Here is a 14,129-nt window from a genome sequence, read left to right on the forward strand (position 1 = left end):
TCACAACGGTTTAGGATAGACAGAAGCACCCATTTCCTCGGATAATTGTGCTCTATACACAAAGGACAGAAGGTGCGACATAGGAGTATATCTTTTGAATAACGCAGCTAAACATCCTGACACTTTACAACGCAATATGACCATACTAATCGTTGCCAGCATATTCCAAGCGTGCGCCCACTGCTTCACGTGAAACCCCGTACGGTACAGTAAAAGCAGAACACACATGAAAAATTACAGTAAAAAGAAACCCGGATACGTACGATGACAAAAGTTGAGATTTTGTCACCACATTTCACCGACAAAACGCTCTCGGAAACGAACAGAGAGAAGAGGGCAAAACTGTTGATCAAACCGGATCGAGAAAACAGCTGTAGTTTTTCTGTCCGTTGCTCCTCGTCATCAGTTCCCAGTTCGCAACTCCTCATCACATCGCATGCACGCGCGCCCCTGCGCTTCTCGCGTTTCACGGGCAACTCCCCGCCCCGTCGTCGTCTTCTCCAACCTCTCGCCCGCCCCCGCCTTATCACCACCTCGCTCTCTTTTCCCTTTTGTATGCGCTCTTACCAACTGCACCGGACTCAACTGAGATCCATATATAACCAGGCAACCACCGCTGCCCCTCTACAGCCGAGGGGTGCCGTGCCGTGCCGCGAGGAGAGAGAAGAGGAAGGGGAGGAAGGGTTGGTGGTTGCGGATACCAGGAGGCCGCCGGGCATTGGGCTTGGGATTCTCGGTCCTTTCGCCAGGACGGCAGGACCAAGGAGGCCAGAGGACGACGGGTACAGTGAGAGGGCGCTGCCGAGGTGTCCCCTTCGCCTCCAGCCGCTTCCTCCTTCTTCAGGAGAGAGGAGATGGGCGAGACGGCCATGGCCGGGTACGGGCTGGACAGGCCGGCGCGCTGCAGCGTCAGCTTCGACACGCCGTGCGGCTCCCTGCTGCGCGAGCTCGAGGTGCGTCCCTCTCCCAGTCCCAGAAGCAAATGCGGCCTCTGTCTGCGGCATCCTTTGCTTGATTTACTGCTTGTTCTCTGCTTTTTCATGAGGATTTGGGAGGTTCGGAAGACGCCGGTTTCTTGATTTACTCGCTCGTTCCAATCATGTTGCCAGTCCTGTCATGGCTACAGGAACTCTGAAATTTTGCAGTGTATTCCTAGTTGCAGATTTTGAGCCGTCTGGATTTGATTGATGCATTTAATTTGCCCGCGTTTTTTCAAAGATAAAGACGAGGACGATGTTTCTCCAGGATTGTTCATAAAAGCCCAATTGTTTTCTTGTTTTCTTCAGTCGCAAGCTTCTGGTATTCTCTCCCGTAAAAGGTTGCGATTTTTAAAAGATATGTAGTGAGATTTTCAGAACAGCAGTGGGAATCTGTTGCTTCCGTTTACAGTTTCCTTTCGGCTTTAGGTGGAACTTTTCATTTACCGTCGGGTTTTCTGAATCTTGAGAGGTGAGGGGGGCAGGGAGATCTACTTTTCCTTCCCACTTGAACTGTTTGAGGTGAAAGGGGCTTAAAAATAGCACTGCTTCGATCCCAATGATTGAAGCCACTGCCTGCTGTAGCACCAGAAAGCAGAATAATTTTATGCTTGCTAGTACAATCTCAAGTTACCTATTATTACTCGAAATTCCTACAAGCATAACAAAGCACTAAGCATGCTTAAGTTGAAAATCATAACTGGGAAGTTTTTCTTTAATAATTATTATGGACTTTTTATGCAACCTTCTGATGCCGCAAAAGAAAAGAAAAAAAATCCTGTGTTCCCAATTTATTAGGAGGTATGAGAAAAAAGGAAATAGAATAGGCCTGGAAGGTTGAAGGTCAAGCAATCAGCTTGCGTGTTCAACATTCAACAGAAGTCCTGCCAGAGTGCCAGTAGGGTCTTTTGGTTGCTTGTGGTGTTCTGTTCCATGCACTAAAACGTGGGTGTAGCACCAGATAAAATTTTGTTTATTTTGATTTTAATGATGTGGACGTTATTTGATTATCATAGTTGCTATTAGGTACTGGCAGACACTTACTTTCTTATAAATATTACACACTCAGATTCTATTTTTGCATTGTTTCTGTTCCTCATGTTTGATTATCTGACACATGACTTCCTTTTTAGCAAATATGGACAGAGATCGGGGAGCGCGAACAAGATAAAGATCGGATGTTTCAAGAACTCGAAGCGGAGTGTATGCGTGTGTATCGTCGGAAGGTCGACAGTGCCAATGCTGATAGAAGCCAGCTCCGCCAGTCAGTGATGGCCAAAGAAGCAGAGCTTAAAGCTTTAGTGGCTTCGATAGGTGAAAATACTACACAATTTAAGGTATAATACATATCCTGCCGTAATCTCTAATTTCTTTTCTTATGCAAGGCCTCTAACCAATGGACCTCCTTGAATATGAGCTCAAGTGTCATGTTATTCTAAGTGTTGATTTGTTTACAGAGACTGAAATATTGGTAGTTCATTGAGTACAAGAAGTAATGAAATCATTGTTGATGTCATGCTGCACCTTGTGCAGAATATATCATATTCGGCGGTTTGGCTGTCATTTTTAAGCTATTGATGATAAGATGTGACATGAATAACTAAGTCAGCATGTTGGTTCGTGGTCATATGATGGATGGAGATGGGTAAATATTTGAAGAAAAGAAAAGGCAGTATAGAAATTGGTTATATTCTGTAATTCTGTATAACAGCTAACCATCCATTTAGTCAAAGATTTATTGAATATGGTGATCTATTATTATTCAAGGGTACCTGTATTACGCATCTAGAATTTCCATCTCCATGCGAGGTCGACCTATGCAGCACCTTCCAAAGGCGATTGCTCTTGGAATGGTTAGGAGACTTTACTGAAGTACGCCAAACAACGATAAAATACTAAGATTTTGTGTATCATAGATATTATCTGTTCTGTAATCATGAAGATTCATGTTTAGTGGTGCTGGAACCAAAAACTCTTTCAACTGACATCTTTGTACAATATGAACAAATAGGTATATTCCGTTGTTTAGTAATATGAATTCTCATTTTCAGGTGAATGAAAAGCATGCATCGTTGAAAGAACAACTTGCTGCAGTGACGCCTCTCTTGGATGATCTCAGGGCCATGAAAGAAGAAAGAATCAAACAGTTCTCAAATGTGCAATCGCAAATCGAGACGATAAATGCACAAATATCTGATCACAATTATCAGCATGATGATGGTTCGTCCAAACGTCTGAACAATGATCATGACTTGTCAACCAGAAGACTTGCTGATCTTCAAATGCAGCTACGCAATTTACAAAAAGAGAAGGTAATAATGGCCTTGACTAAAATACTTAGTGATCTAAAACGTCTTATATTTCTTTACAGAGGGAGTACTTAGTTGCATATGCTGCTTCAATCCAGTCATCAGAATCAGATAGGTTTGACCGTTTGTGTAGAACCATCAAAATTGTTTGATTGTACCTTAACTTCTCACACAAAGGGATTTGTAAACAATAAGCATTTGTGTCATAACCACTGTACGCTTCTCTACTGCTTTAGCTAGAAACATTTGTTGCCAACACACTAATAGCTATAAGAATTATACAGTTGAAATGGCAACTCATGCTATTTTTCTTGGCTGTGTCATATTAATAAAAATACTTTTCCCTTTTTGTTCAGTCTGACCGCCTTCAGAAAGTATTTGTATATGTGGATGAAGTGCACTGCCTATGCGCTGTGCTTGGGATGGATTTTGCAAAGACTGTAAAGGACGTGCATCCAAGTTTGCATGGGACCAACTCAGATAATTCGACGAATATCAGTGATAGCACCCTTGAAGGTCTTACTCAGACTATCCTGAAGCTCAAAGCAGAAAAGAGGACCAGAGTCTCCAAGGTGATTCCTCTTAGTGAAACTATGGCAGCGATTAGTTCTTGTCTCGTAGCCTCTCTAACTACTTGTATTGTGTTGATGTGTTCAGTTGCAAGAAATTGTGGGGAAACTCCACAAGTTATGGAATCTGATGGAGTCAACAGAACAAGAGAGGAGACATTTCAGCGAAGTAGCCGCTGTTCTTGGATCTTCTGAGGAAGAGATCACTTCTCCTAGTGTCCTGTCACTGGAGACGATTCAGGAGGTTTGCCAGCTTTCTATCGAATTATTCGCTTTTTTGTAAGCTGTAATTCTAACTTATAGTATCATTATGGTTCTTCAGACAGAAGAGGAGGTCGAAAGACTAACTAAGCAAAAAGCGAGTAGAATGAAGGAGCTTGTTCTTAAGAGAAGGGTAGAGCTAGAAAATATCTGCAGAAATGCACATATGGAGCCCGATACGAGCACAGCACCAGAGAAGATCGTTGCTCTAATCGATTCTGGTATTTATCCCACTGATCTCTTTTCTCTCGCGCATACGGTCTGTAAAATGCCCCTGCTGAATATCTTGAACGATCCTAGAACCTTTTCACTTGCAGGTCTAGTGGATCCTTGCGAACTTCTTTCCAACATCGAAGCGCAAATTGCAAAAGCAAATGAGGAATCTCATACGAGGAAAGATATCATGGAGAGAGTAGACAAATGGCTATCGGCCTGTGATGAAGAGACTTGGCTTGAGGAATACAATCAGGTATGCTTTTATTCATGAAATTATGCTATATTCAGATAAAATTTGGCTGACATCATACAGTGCAGGTCTGCTATGATTTAATTAATGTCCTCTTTAATGTTTGCATATGTCCTACTACAGGATGATAACAGGTACAGTGCGGGCAGGGGTGCCCACTTGAATCTCAAGCGTGCAGAAAAAGCGCGGTTACTCGTTCAAAAGATTCCAAGTGAGTCTCCCTTTCTTCAGTTGGAGGACACTTTAGTGACTTCCATATAGTGTTTTTGATTCAACCGAGCTCCATGATTCATAAGCACAACCTACCTCCTAGTTTTTTTTTAAAGATCCACGTCGCATTTGGTATGTTATATGATCGTAAGCTACATCTATTCTGCAGCTATGATTGACAACTTGATAGACAAGACATTTGCCTGGGAGGATGAAAGCAATACACCATTTCTATATGACGGGGTAAGTCACTGAGCTAGCTCACCATAATCATCAGAAGTCAAGCACACTAGATCTGATGCATTGAATTTGCATGTGAAGGTTCGTCTGGTCGCAATTTTGGAAGAGCAAAAACTCAGAAGAGTACAGAAGGAGGAAGATAAGAAACGATACCGGGTATAAATTCGACATGCCGTGCTCTTTCTGGCACTACACTCACTACAGAAGTCATCAATCTTGTTCATTAATTCTTACCGTAGGACCAGAAGAAGCTGCAGAATCTATTGCTTAAAGAAAAGGAGTTGATCTTTGGGTCCAAGTCTGTTCCGAGGAAAACAAGCAGTTTTAACAGGAGGACGAGCGGGCATCATCCAAATGGAAACGGGGCTGGTTTCATGACTCCGATGCCCCGCCGGGTGTCAGCGGGCAGTGCCACTCCTGAGCTTTTGACACCACGCTCGTATTCTGGCCGGTACAACAATTACTTCAAGGAGAACAGGAGGATGACGGCGACGCCACTCAACTTCTCTACGGCTTCCAAGGATGACAGCATGTCATCCTTCGCCTCCATTAGCGGCTCGGAGCCTGGTTCTCCATTGGTTTTGCACTGAGTATGATATCGCCCAACATTTCGTTACAAGTGATTTCCAGGATCTGTTGCATGAACCTGTGCTGATGTTGATCTGTAAACATGACATTTCTGATCAGGGAAGAGGACTTTCTTGGCGGGGAGGGTTGCGGTGGAGGCTACCGTCAAGATTGGGCAATTGTGTGCTAGCTGTTGACCATGCTAATGTGTGACAAAGATTGGACAGGATTTAGATAAGATTGGCTGTAGATACATGACCTAGCACTTTGTGGTGGTGTTGTAATTCCAGCTGCGAGTTTGATCGGTGTGTGGTTAGGGAACATGAGAAAGGTGTCAATGTATTTGTTTTGTGCTAATTGTTTTCTCTTTATAGTATTTCTAGTTGCGTATCATCATTTTGGATGTGAAACAAGAGATGGTCCTTTTTTTTTTGTATCACATAAAAGTGTTGTATCCTGTATTCAGCCTACATTACAGGTTGAACCTGATGTATTCCACTTTATCTTTTGGAGCATGTATAGGAATGGCACTTGCAGTGGAATGTCCAGCTGCTGCTGTATTCAACCTCTAGGAATTAAGCATCATCATTCAGACAGGCGCTTGCAGTGGCATGTCCAGCTGCTGAAAATATGATGTTGCAACATATGAAAACATGAACGCTATTCATGAAATTGTCTGGCCAACTGGCAAATGGTATGTAAACCTAAGGAACAAGGGGGACTGGGAGTACTCAATCTCCAAACACAGAACATGCTCTGATTCTGAAGCAGCTACACAAGTTTTACTCACATGCTGATATACCCTGGGTTAACCTAGTCTGGCAAGCACATTATTATAATGATATTGCACCACAATCATGTAACAACAAGGGATCATTCTGGTGGAGAGACTATATGAAGCCATTTGACATTTATAACAAGCTCACCACATGCATTGCCAGTGATACCATTCTACTCTGGAAAGACAAATGGAGTGGCCAACCTATAATGGATAGATCCTCTGAGCTACACTCATTTGCAGATGATGATCACATCTCAATGCACAAGGCAAAAATATCAGACAATTACTATTCCATGTTCCGCCTACCTCGATCAAATGTTGGATTTTTTTTGAAACTATGATGATTTTTATAGCAAATTCGGAAACTATACGGCCTAATGCATAAAAATCGAAACTATGACCCCGTCGGCCTTCTGTTGGCCGAAGAGGGACTTTTCGGCCTACCGTCGGCCAAAGTGGGCTCTTCAGCCTCCCGTTGGCCGAAGAGTGCCCAGCTGGGCCGAAGAGCACTTTTCGGCTTCCCGTTGGCCGAAAAGTGTCAGGGGCACAAAACGTAATTAAGATGGACTCAAATGAAAAAGTTATCAACATGAAAAATCTTCGCCTCGTCGAAACGGTTGATTTTGATATAAAAATCATCTTAATCCAAGCTCGTATGCAACCTATAGAGCCAAAACAAGGTCAGGGGCAGAAGCTGCAGAGTTACTTCGGACAGACCGAATGGATGTCAGAAAATTTGTCACGGAACACCCGGTGCACTCGGTGAGACCGTGTGGAATATAGAAGAGTACACAAGTTTGGTCACGTTCACTCTGTGAGGCCGAACCAAACCACTCGGAGGCTCCGAATGGATCCGAAAAATTACCAAAGATTCCTGTCCGAGTTAAAGTTAGGATTTTTGATCCGAAAAATTGTTCGTCTGCACCGGGAAGACTGCTTGCGTACCGCGCTTTTTGCCGGGTCTCCTTCGACGTGAGCTACGGTGCATCACCCCAGCGTCGAGGGTACACGGTGACGTTTTTATGTGCATCACTCCCGGCGTCGAGGGTGCACGGTGACGGACCTGAGAGGTGACCATTGCCTCTACTTTGCATGGTGGATGACGCCACCGCCGAAAGTTTTCGTCTCAATTCCTGCCATCGCAACAGAGACATTTCTTCAATGCCGGCATGTGTCTTCCCGGTGCAGACGAACAATGCCCACATCGATTTATGAGGCGGCTGGACTTCCCGTACAATAAAAGGACTAAAAATTCTATCAAAAAATCTTTGGCAATTTTTCGGAGCCTCCTAGTGGTTTGGTTCGGTCTCACCGAGTGAACGTGACCAAACTTGTGTACTCTTCTGTATTCCACACGGTGTCACCGAGTGCACCGGGTGTCCCGTGACAAATTTTCTGACATCCATTCGGTCTGTCCGAAGTAACTCTGCAGCTTCTGCCCCTAACTTTGTTTTGGCTCTACAGGTTGCATACGACGTCGGATTAAGACAATTTTTATATCAAAATCAACCGTTTCGACAAGACGAAGATTTTTCATGTTGATAACTTTTTCATTTGATGCCATCTTAATTACGTTTTGTGCCCTTGACACTTTTCGGCCAACGGGAAGCCGAAAAGTGCTTTTCGGCCCAACTGGGCACTCTTCGGCCAACGGGAGGCTGAAGAGCCCACTTCGGCCAACGGTAGGCCGAAAAGTCCCTCTTCAGCCAATAGAAGGCCGACGGGGTCATAGTTTCGATTTTTATGCATTAGGCCGTATAGTTTTCGAATTTGCTATAAAAATCATCACAGTTTAAAAAAAACAAATGTTGCACATCAACAGTTCATACAGCTCAGCAACTCACTTGAACAAATCAGGAACAATCAGGACATGGACATATGGAAGTTCATATGGGGTGATTATGGATATAGCACCAAAAAAGTATACAAGGCATTAATGAGTCCATCAAACCCCACCCCTCCACCTAGCACCAAAAAAGTACTCCCTCCCTCCATTTCAAAATATAGTGCGCCCGCGCTTCCCGAGGTCGAACTTTGACCATAAATTTAACGAACGAGACTGACTGCGGCGGGAGAAAAAGTTACATAATTAAAACTTCTTTCGAATACGAATTCACTTGTATAACTTTTGCTCCCGCCGCAATCGGTCTTGATAGTTAAATTTACGGTCAAAGTTGAAGCACGGGGATAGAGGAAGCACTACATTGTGGAATGGAGGGAGTATACAAGGCATTAATGAGTCCATCAAACCCCACCCCTCCACCATTTACCTGGATATGGAAATCATGCTGCCTACCAAGACACGAATTTTTCGGTTGGCTCATGCTTCATGACAGGGTAACCTGTGATCTATTAACCAGAAAAAACATGCAACTAGATTGAACTCGGTGCTCACTATGTGAGGATTATACTCCCTCCGACCCAAAATAAGTGATGTGACTTTATACTAACTAAGTCTAACCACTTACTTTGGGACCGAGGGAGTACTATGAAGAACCGTACACACTTATTCTTTGGCTGCTCATTCAGTCAAAGCTTCTGGTGGAGCACTGGGATTGAATGGAACACAGATGAAAATATTCACAATATGATCACTGATGCTAAACACAGATACAACCTTGCATTTTTTATGGAGATATTAATTACTGGGTGCTGGAGCATATGGTGTCAAAGAAATGAAAAAATCTTCGAAGGAATTCAATGTTCAATAAACCACTGCAAGGAACAATTCATTAACACCTTCCACTCTACAATGATGAGGGGTAAGCCCACCATTAAGGAAGGAATGAGATCATGGATAGATAGTGTATAAGTCGACTCATGTAATAATTACTAACACCCACTGACCCTGTGCAACCCCTCTATTGCACTTGTAACTGGATACTTTGATTATATTTTAATGAAAATGACATGCAGTAGGGATTTTCCCTACTGTTTTCTAGGTAAAAAAAACAATTTATGTTTCTCACTGAGTACTTATAAAATTCCAGAACGGATTTCATATGTTCCCAGCAGCTAGATATGTCGCTGCCAGTGCCTGTCTGAATGCCGGCTTAAAGCAACTTACACACGTCTGATTTTACAGGTCTACAGAAAAAGGAAAGATGAAGGAAGAATGTATCCGCGAGTCAAAAGTTTCTCACAACAAGACACCAGAAGATCTGCCGGTTTCGAGAAACCTGTCCTCATCCAAAATCTTCGAGGAAGTGGTAACTTGAACAAAATGATAAAAAATTTAGAACAAAATGCTCAGGATTAACCAAAGGAATTTTGTACAGTTTGCCAACAAGATCTATTGTTTGTTGCATTACACCATCTAATCTACTATGGCTGTTTTTGTTGACGCTTCTCTCACTACAACTGTCAAATAGACAGGCTGGATTGGCAACCTTGAGTTGGTTTACTCCCTACAAGACATGCTAGTTTGTGTACAAACAAACACATAGGAGGATCGAGATCCTCCTGGCCATCACATATGCATGCAGAGCAACTGCAATATTACCTGCAAAATAACAGCCAAACGAAGTAAATAAACTCGTATGGTCCATTATACCAAATAAAAAAAATAGACACACAAAATAATATGTTTGGCACAAATCTGTTGAACAGAAATTTTAGTAAGCTTGTGAAAGTCTCATAGTTTAGCCTGTTTTTAGTTCACATCTTCCTATCCAGACAGTGGCCAAAACAAAAGCACACTTTTCTGCCTTCCTTTTCTGAAGCTAAGGCGCAAAGACACTTTCAGTTTGCAGAAGGTGCATAATTTATGCTTGCACTGAGATTGGAAAAGTAGTAACACTTGATCACACTCAAATAATCATATGCCACAAGCACACAGAACAAACCAGTTCACGATTCCAACTAAAGAAAATTCAGGCGTGCTTTGTTTTAAATATGTACTGAACCCATAACATCCAGTTGAATACATAAGACTCAGGGTAGGCAAAACATATCCTCATATAGGATCATGCCAAAATTTTGAGATGGTCTCTCCTGTAAGGAGACAAAGAAGATGAACAGGTTACCGCACTGATTGACATACATATTTATATACCCCAGATGTCTACCCTACCCGACAATGGTACCAAGCCCAGAGAAAACTCCAACATTCAGCAAGTCTCATTTATGTATAGGGACACGGAGGACAGATATTTAACAATCTAACATGTAATTCTGCAAAACATTCCCACCCCGCAGCACCTGCCAGAAATCGTCGAGCTCCGAACTTGCATGCAGGACATACAGCTCACAGCGGCCGGTCAGGACAACATCCTGGTGTGGACAGCGTCTGGAGTGTACTCCGTGGCGTCTGCCTACCGTTCAGTTCAGACGCTCTACCCTTCTTTTTCTCCACGGAAGTTTTGGAGGGGGCACGCTGAACCAAAATGCCGTTTCTTCGCCTGGCTCATGGCCCACATAAGTTTTCAGGACAACCTTGTTGTCCACGGACGACCCAATGACTCCATTTGTTGTGGGTTTTCAGGACAACCTTGTTATCCGCGGATGATCCAATGACTCCGTTTGTTGTGGGTTTTCAGGACAACTTTGTTATCCACGGATGACCCAATGACACCATTTGTTGTGGGTACTATGTCAAAGGTTTGGACAAAATGATATGCCATACTTGAACATGGATGCCAAAAATAAATTCCTTTATACCCAACTACTAGCTGGTAATTAAGTAAATTTAGAATCAAACAATTTTTTGGCAGCATATTTTGCACAAGTTCAATTTGATTGGTACTGTATATTGTATGTTGGAACCATATGACATTTATTTTTATCAAGAAGAATTGAATATTAAATTTTAAAGATAGGATTTTCACTCCCGGATGGCCCAATTACTCCATTTGTTCTGGGTAGTACGTTAAAGGTTTGTAAAAAATGATATGCCCATACTTCAACATGGATGGCAAAAATAAATTCCTTTGTGCCCAACTACCAGCTGGTAATTAAGTAAATTTAGAATCAAATAATTTTTTGGCAGCATATTTTGCACAAGTTCAATTTGATTGGTACTGTATAATTTATGTTGGAACCATCGGACATTTATATTTACTAGCAAGATGCCCGTGCGTTGCACGGAACATGAAGGTGCATTTGTATGAGTAGTTTATCTTGTGGGAGAAAAGGATGAACGAGGGAAGGCCTTATCTGCAAATGTGGAGAGGAGTGCGGGTAAATTGCCATAGTTTCCTTCCTATCCGTTAGATATAGATTGGACGGCCTATATTGCAGGATGGCAGGCACACCATCATCACCAACTCTGCTTTTTATAAGAGTAGATAGATAGAGATAAGAGTAGAGACAAGAGTAGAGATTGAGAAGAACTGAATATTAGATTTTAAAGATGGGTTTTTCACTTTCTTATCAAGGTGCTGTAGTTACGCTTGCGTGTCTATCCGTGGTTCTCCATTAGTATGTCCTTAACTCAAGATTGCTCCACGGATATGTTTCTTGAATGGTTTAGTTCAGGGTATGGAGGGGTCATGGTGGTTGGCAGGCTAGGCGGATGGAGTTTGATTGTATCAAAGCAAACTCTCTGCATGGGCCACCTGTGAGTGTTGCTCTTGAAGGGCAACGACACCACGCGCGTGCTGATGCGTGATCCTAGACATCTCCCAGTTAGCAGTATGCTGCATCTGCCAGTTAGTTGTATGTTGCCGGTGACATCAACCCTTGGAAGGGGTAATACACAGTAGGCACTAATCAAATTTGGGCTAGGGCGTTATATTTGCTGGAGTAAAGATGAGTAACGAAGAATCTAATAGGTCCTCAAGTCATACACTTCATGCTGACATCCAATTCAAATTAGGTTCAGTTGTAATACTAAATCAAGATTTAAAGCAATTGGTAGTTCCAAATTGTTTACACGTCAGTACGCACAAACATTCAATCTCCAATCTCTCTCCCACAAGATGTGCTTAATCTCAGCACAACATTTTTCCATAAAGGGATAATATTTAACATCAAGCTTCTATCAGTACACATCTCACCGGGGCATATTCACATTATGCTGAAACCAACGTCATGAACTCGCACAAACAATGAAAATTAACACCAGATCGCATAGCTGACGAACTAAGAGGTCCAAGAACACTACACTTTTTAGGACATCTCCCCCTCTTGTAGATCACGATCTGAAACTACTAGGGACCCAATGAGGCTAAGCATTCCTGTACCAATTCGCACCCAAGGAACCTAAGAATAGAACAACCAATACACTGAGAGTAGGAGAAGGAATACCTAAAGCTTTGGTTTTAGAAGTCAAAGCTTTTTAGATAGGTGGGATCCTTCTTGGCCCTCTCCTGGAACTTGCGGAACCAGCGGTCCAGAATATCCGTGGGCACCACCAGCTTGCCGCCGTCGGCGGCGCAGAAGGACTGCATGAAATTGAAGAGGTTCTCGCCGACGCGGAGCGCGACGCGCTCGGCGCGCTGCTCGTCGGGGGGCGAGGGCAGCGCGGCGGCGTCCTCCACGGCGACGCCCAACTTCGCGGGCCCGGCGGGGGGCTCCGGCTCGTCCCCGGCCTCTGGGAGCTGGAAGGTGGCGGAGGGGCGCGCGGGGCCGAGCGCGCCGAGGAAGGCGAAGGGGCGGTTGGCGGCCGCCTGGTAGTAGACGGCGACGGCCTTGCCCGGTGGCAGCGCGGCCGCGGCGGGCGGGAGCAGGAAGACGACGGCGGAGCGGGGCGCGGAGGGGAGGGAGAGCGTGGAGAGGTCGAGGAGCCAGGAGGCCGGCGCGACCTGCGCGAAGGCGGTGGCGTCCAGCGGGAAGGTGTGGTCCGGGAACACGACGCCGAACATGGCGGGCGGCGGGGTGTGGGTTGGTGAGATTGACGCCGCTAGGCCTGTGGCATGGGGAGCGCCTCCGCCCGGCGAGGCTCGATCGGGGTATAGATCGGAGGCTGGAAGCCTGAAATGGAAGGAGGTGATGGCGATGTTCTATTCTGTTATGGAAGGGCGAGGAGGGTTCTAGAAGGCCGTAGAGCGTGCTCAGCTCGTCCGAGCCGGATTTTGCTTTTTTTCTCTCTCTCTCTCTCGGAGAAAGTCATGAAGCCAAGTGAAGCACCATGCGCCGAACGTGCCAGCTCCGTGGATCTGAGAGATCCGGTGCACAAGCGACGTTTTTTTTCCGTCGAATACACACGCGTGTGTGTACTATTAAAGAAGATAATAATTTTATCAAAAAAAAAAGAAGAAGAAGAAGATAAGAAAATAACACCTTTATGTTGGTGTTACATGTTACATGAACCCAACCTCATCCACATACTCTTAAGTCGTATCGACTCGCGATAGCCCACTTGTCAATACCCCAAGAAAGGCATCCACCTCGCCTCTAAGGATCTCAACTAGTTTCCATGTTCTACCCTCTAATTTAGAAATTACATGGTCTCTCGACTGTGTTGCCCGTCGAACACGATCGAGTTTCGATGCTTCCACAATGCCCACATGACAAGAATAATGATTGCTCGTGTATCTTTCTTATTGCAACCCGTCCCGATCTTATCATGGCACCACTCCGGGAGGGTGGATCCTCCAGTTGGGGTCCATTCCCGCTTGCCCATGGCTCGACTGACCACACTCCAAATGTCCCGTGCAAACACGCAGTCAAGCAGGATGTGTCGTATGGTTTCCTCCTCTTGGTCACAGAACGGGCACGCCTCCTCGTGATCAAGTCCATGCTGTGCCAGGCGATCTGAAGTTCAACATATATTCTTGAGTGCCAACCAAGTGAAGAACCTACACAGGA

The 14,129-nt window shown here is 44.3% G+C and overlaps 2 protein-coding genes across 2 annotated transcripts; one reads left to right on the forward strand and one right to left on the reverse strand.

Moving 5' to 3' along the window:
* The first annotated feature begins 476 nt into the window (after positions 1–476).
* Positions 477–6,118, forward strand: LOC123098122 (65-kDa microtubule-associated protein 7). The gene is made up of 12 exons (XM_044520014.1): positions 477–953; positions 2,111–2,314; positions 3,029–3,289; positions 3,643–3,858; positions 3,944–4,099; positions 4,178–4,337; positions 4,434–4,585; positions 4,706–4,793; positions 4,962–5,035; positions 5,114–5,188; positions 5,272–5,622; positions 5,720–6,118. Exons 1-11 carry the CDS (start codon positions 855–857, stop codon positions 5,620–5,622), a joined length of 1,836 nt encoding a protein of 611 aa, XP_044375949.1. The 5' UTR covers positions 477–854; the 3' UTR covers positions 5,720–6,118.
* A 3,486-nt stretch (positions 6,119–9,604) lies between these two features.
* Positions 9,605–13,423, reverse strand: LOC123098123 (uncharacterized). The gene is made up of 2 exons (XM_044520015.1): positions 12,627–13,423; positions 9,605–9,882 (listed from the first exon to the last, which is right to left on the reverse strand). Exon 1 carries the CDS (start codon positions 13,181–13,183, stop codon positions 12,641–12,643), a length of 543 nt encoding a protein of 180 aa, XP_044375950.1. The 5' UTR covers positions 13,184–13,423; the 3' UTR covers positions 9,605–9,882; positions 12,627–12,640.
* Between the last annotated feature and the right edge of the window lie 706 nt (positions 13,424–14,129).

The sequence above is a fragment of the Triticum aestivum genome, chromosome 4D, assembly GCF_018294505.1.
Source record: "Triticum aestivum cultivar Chinese Spring chromosome 4D, IWGSC CS RefSeq v2.1, whole genome shotgun sequence".
Taxonomy (NCBI): domain Eukaryota; kingdom Viridiplantae; phylum Streptophyta; class Magnoliopsida; order Poales; family Poaceae; genus Triticum; species Triticum aestivum.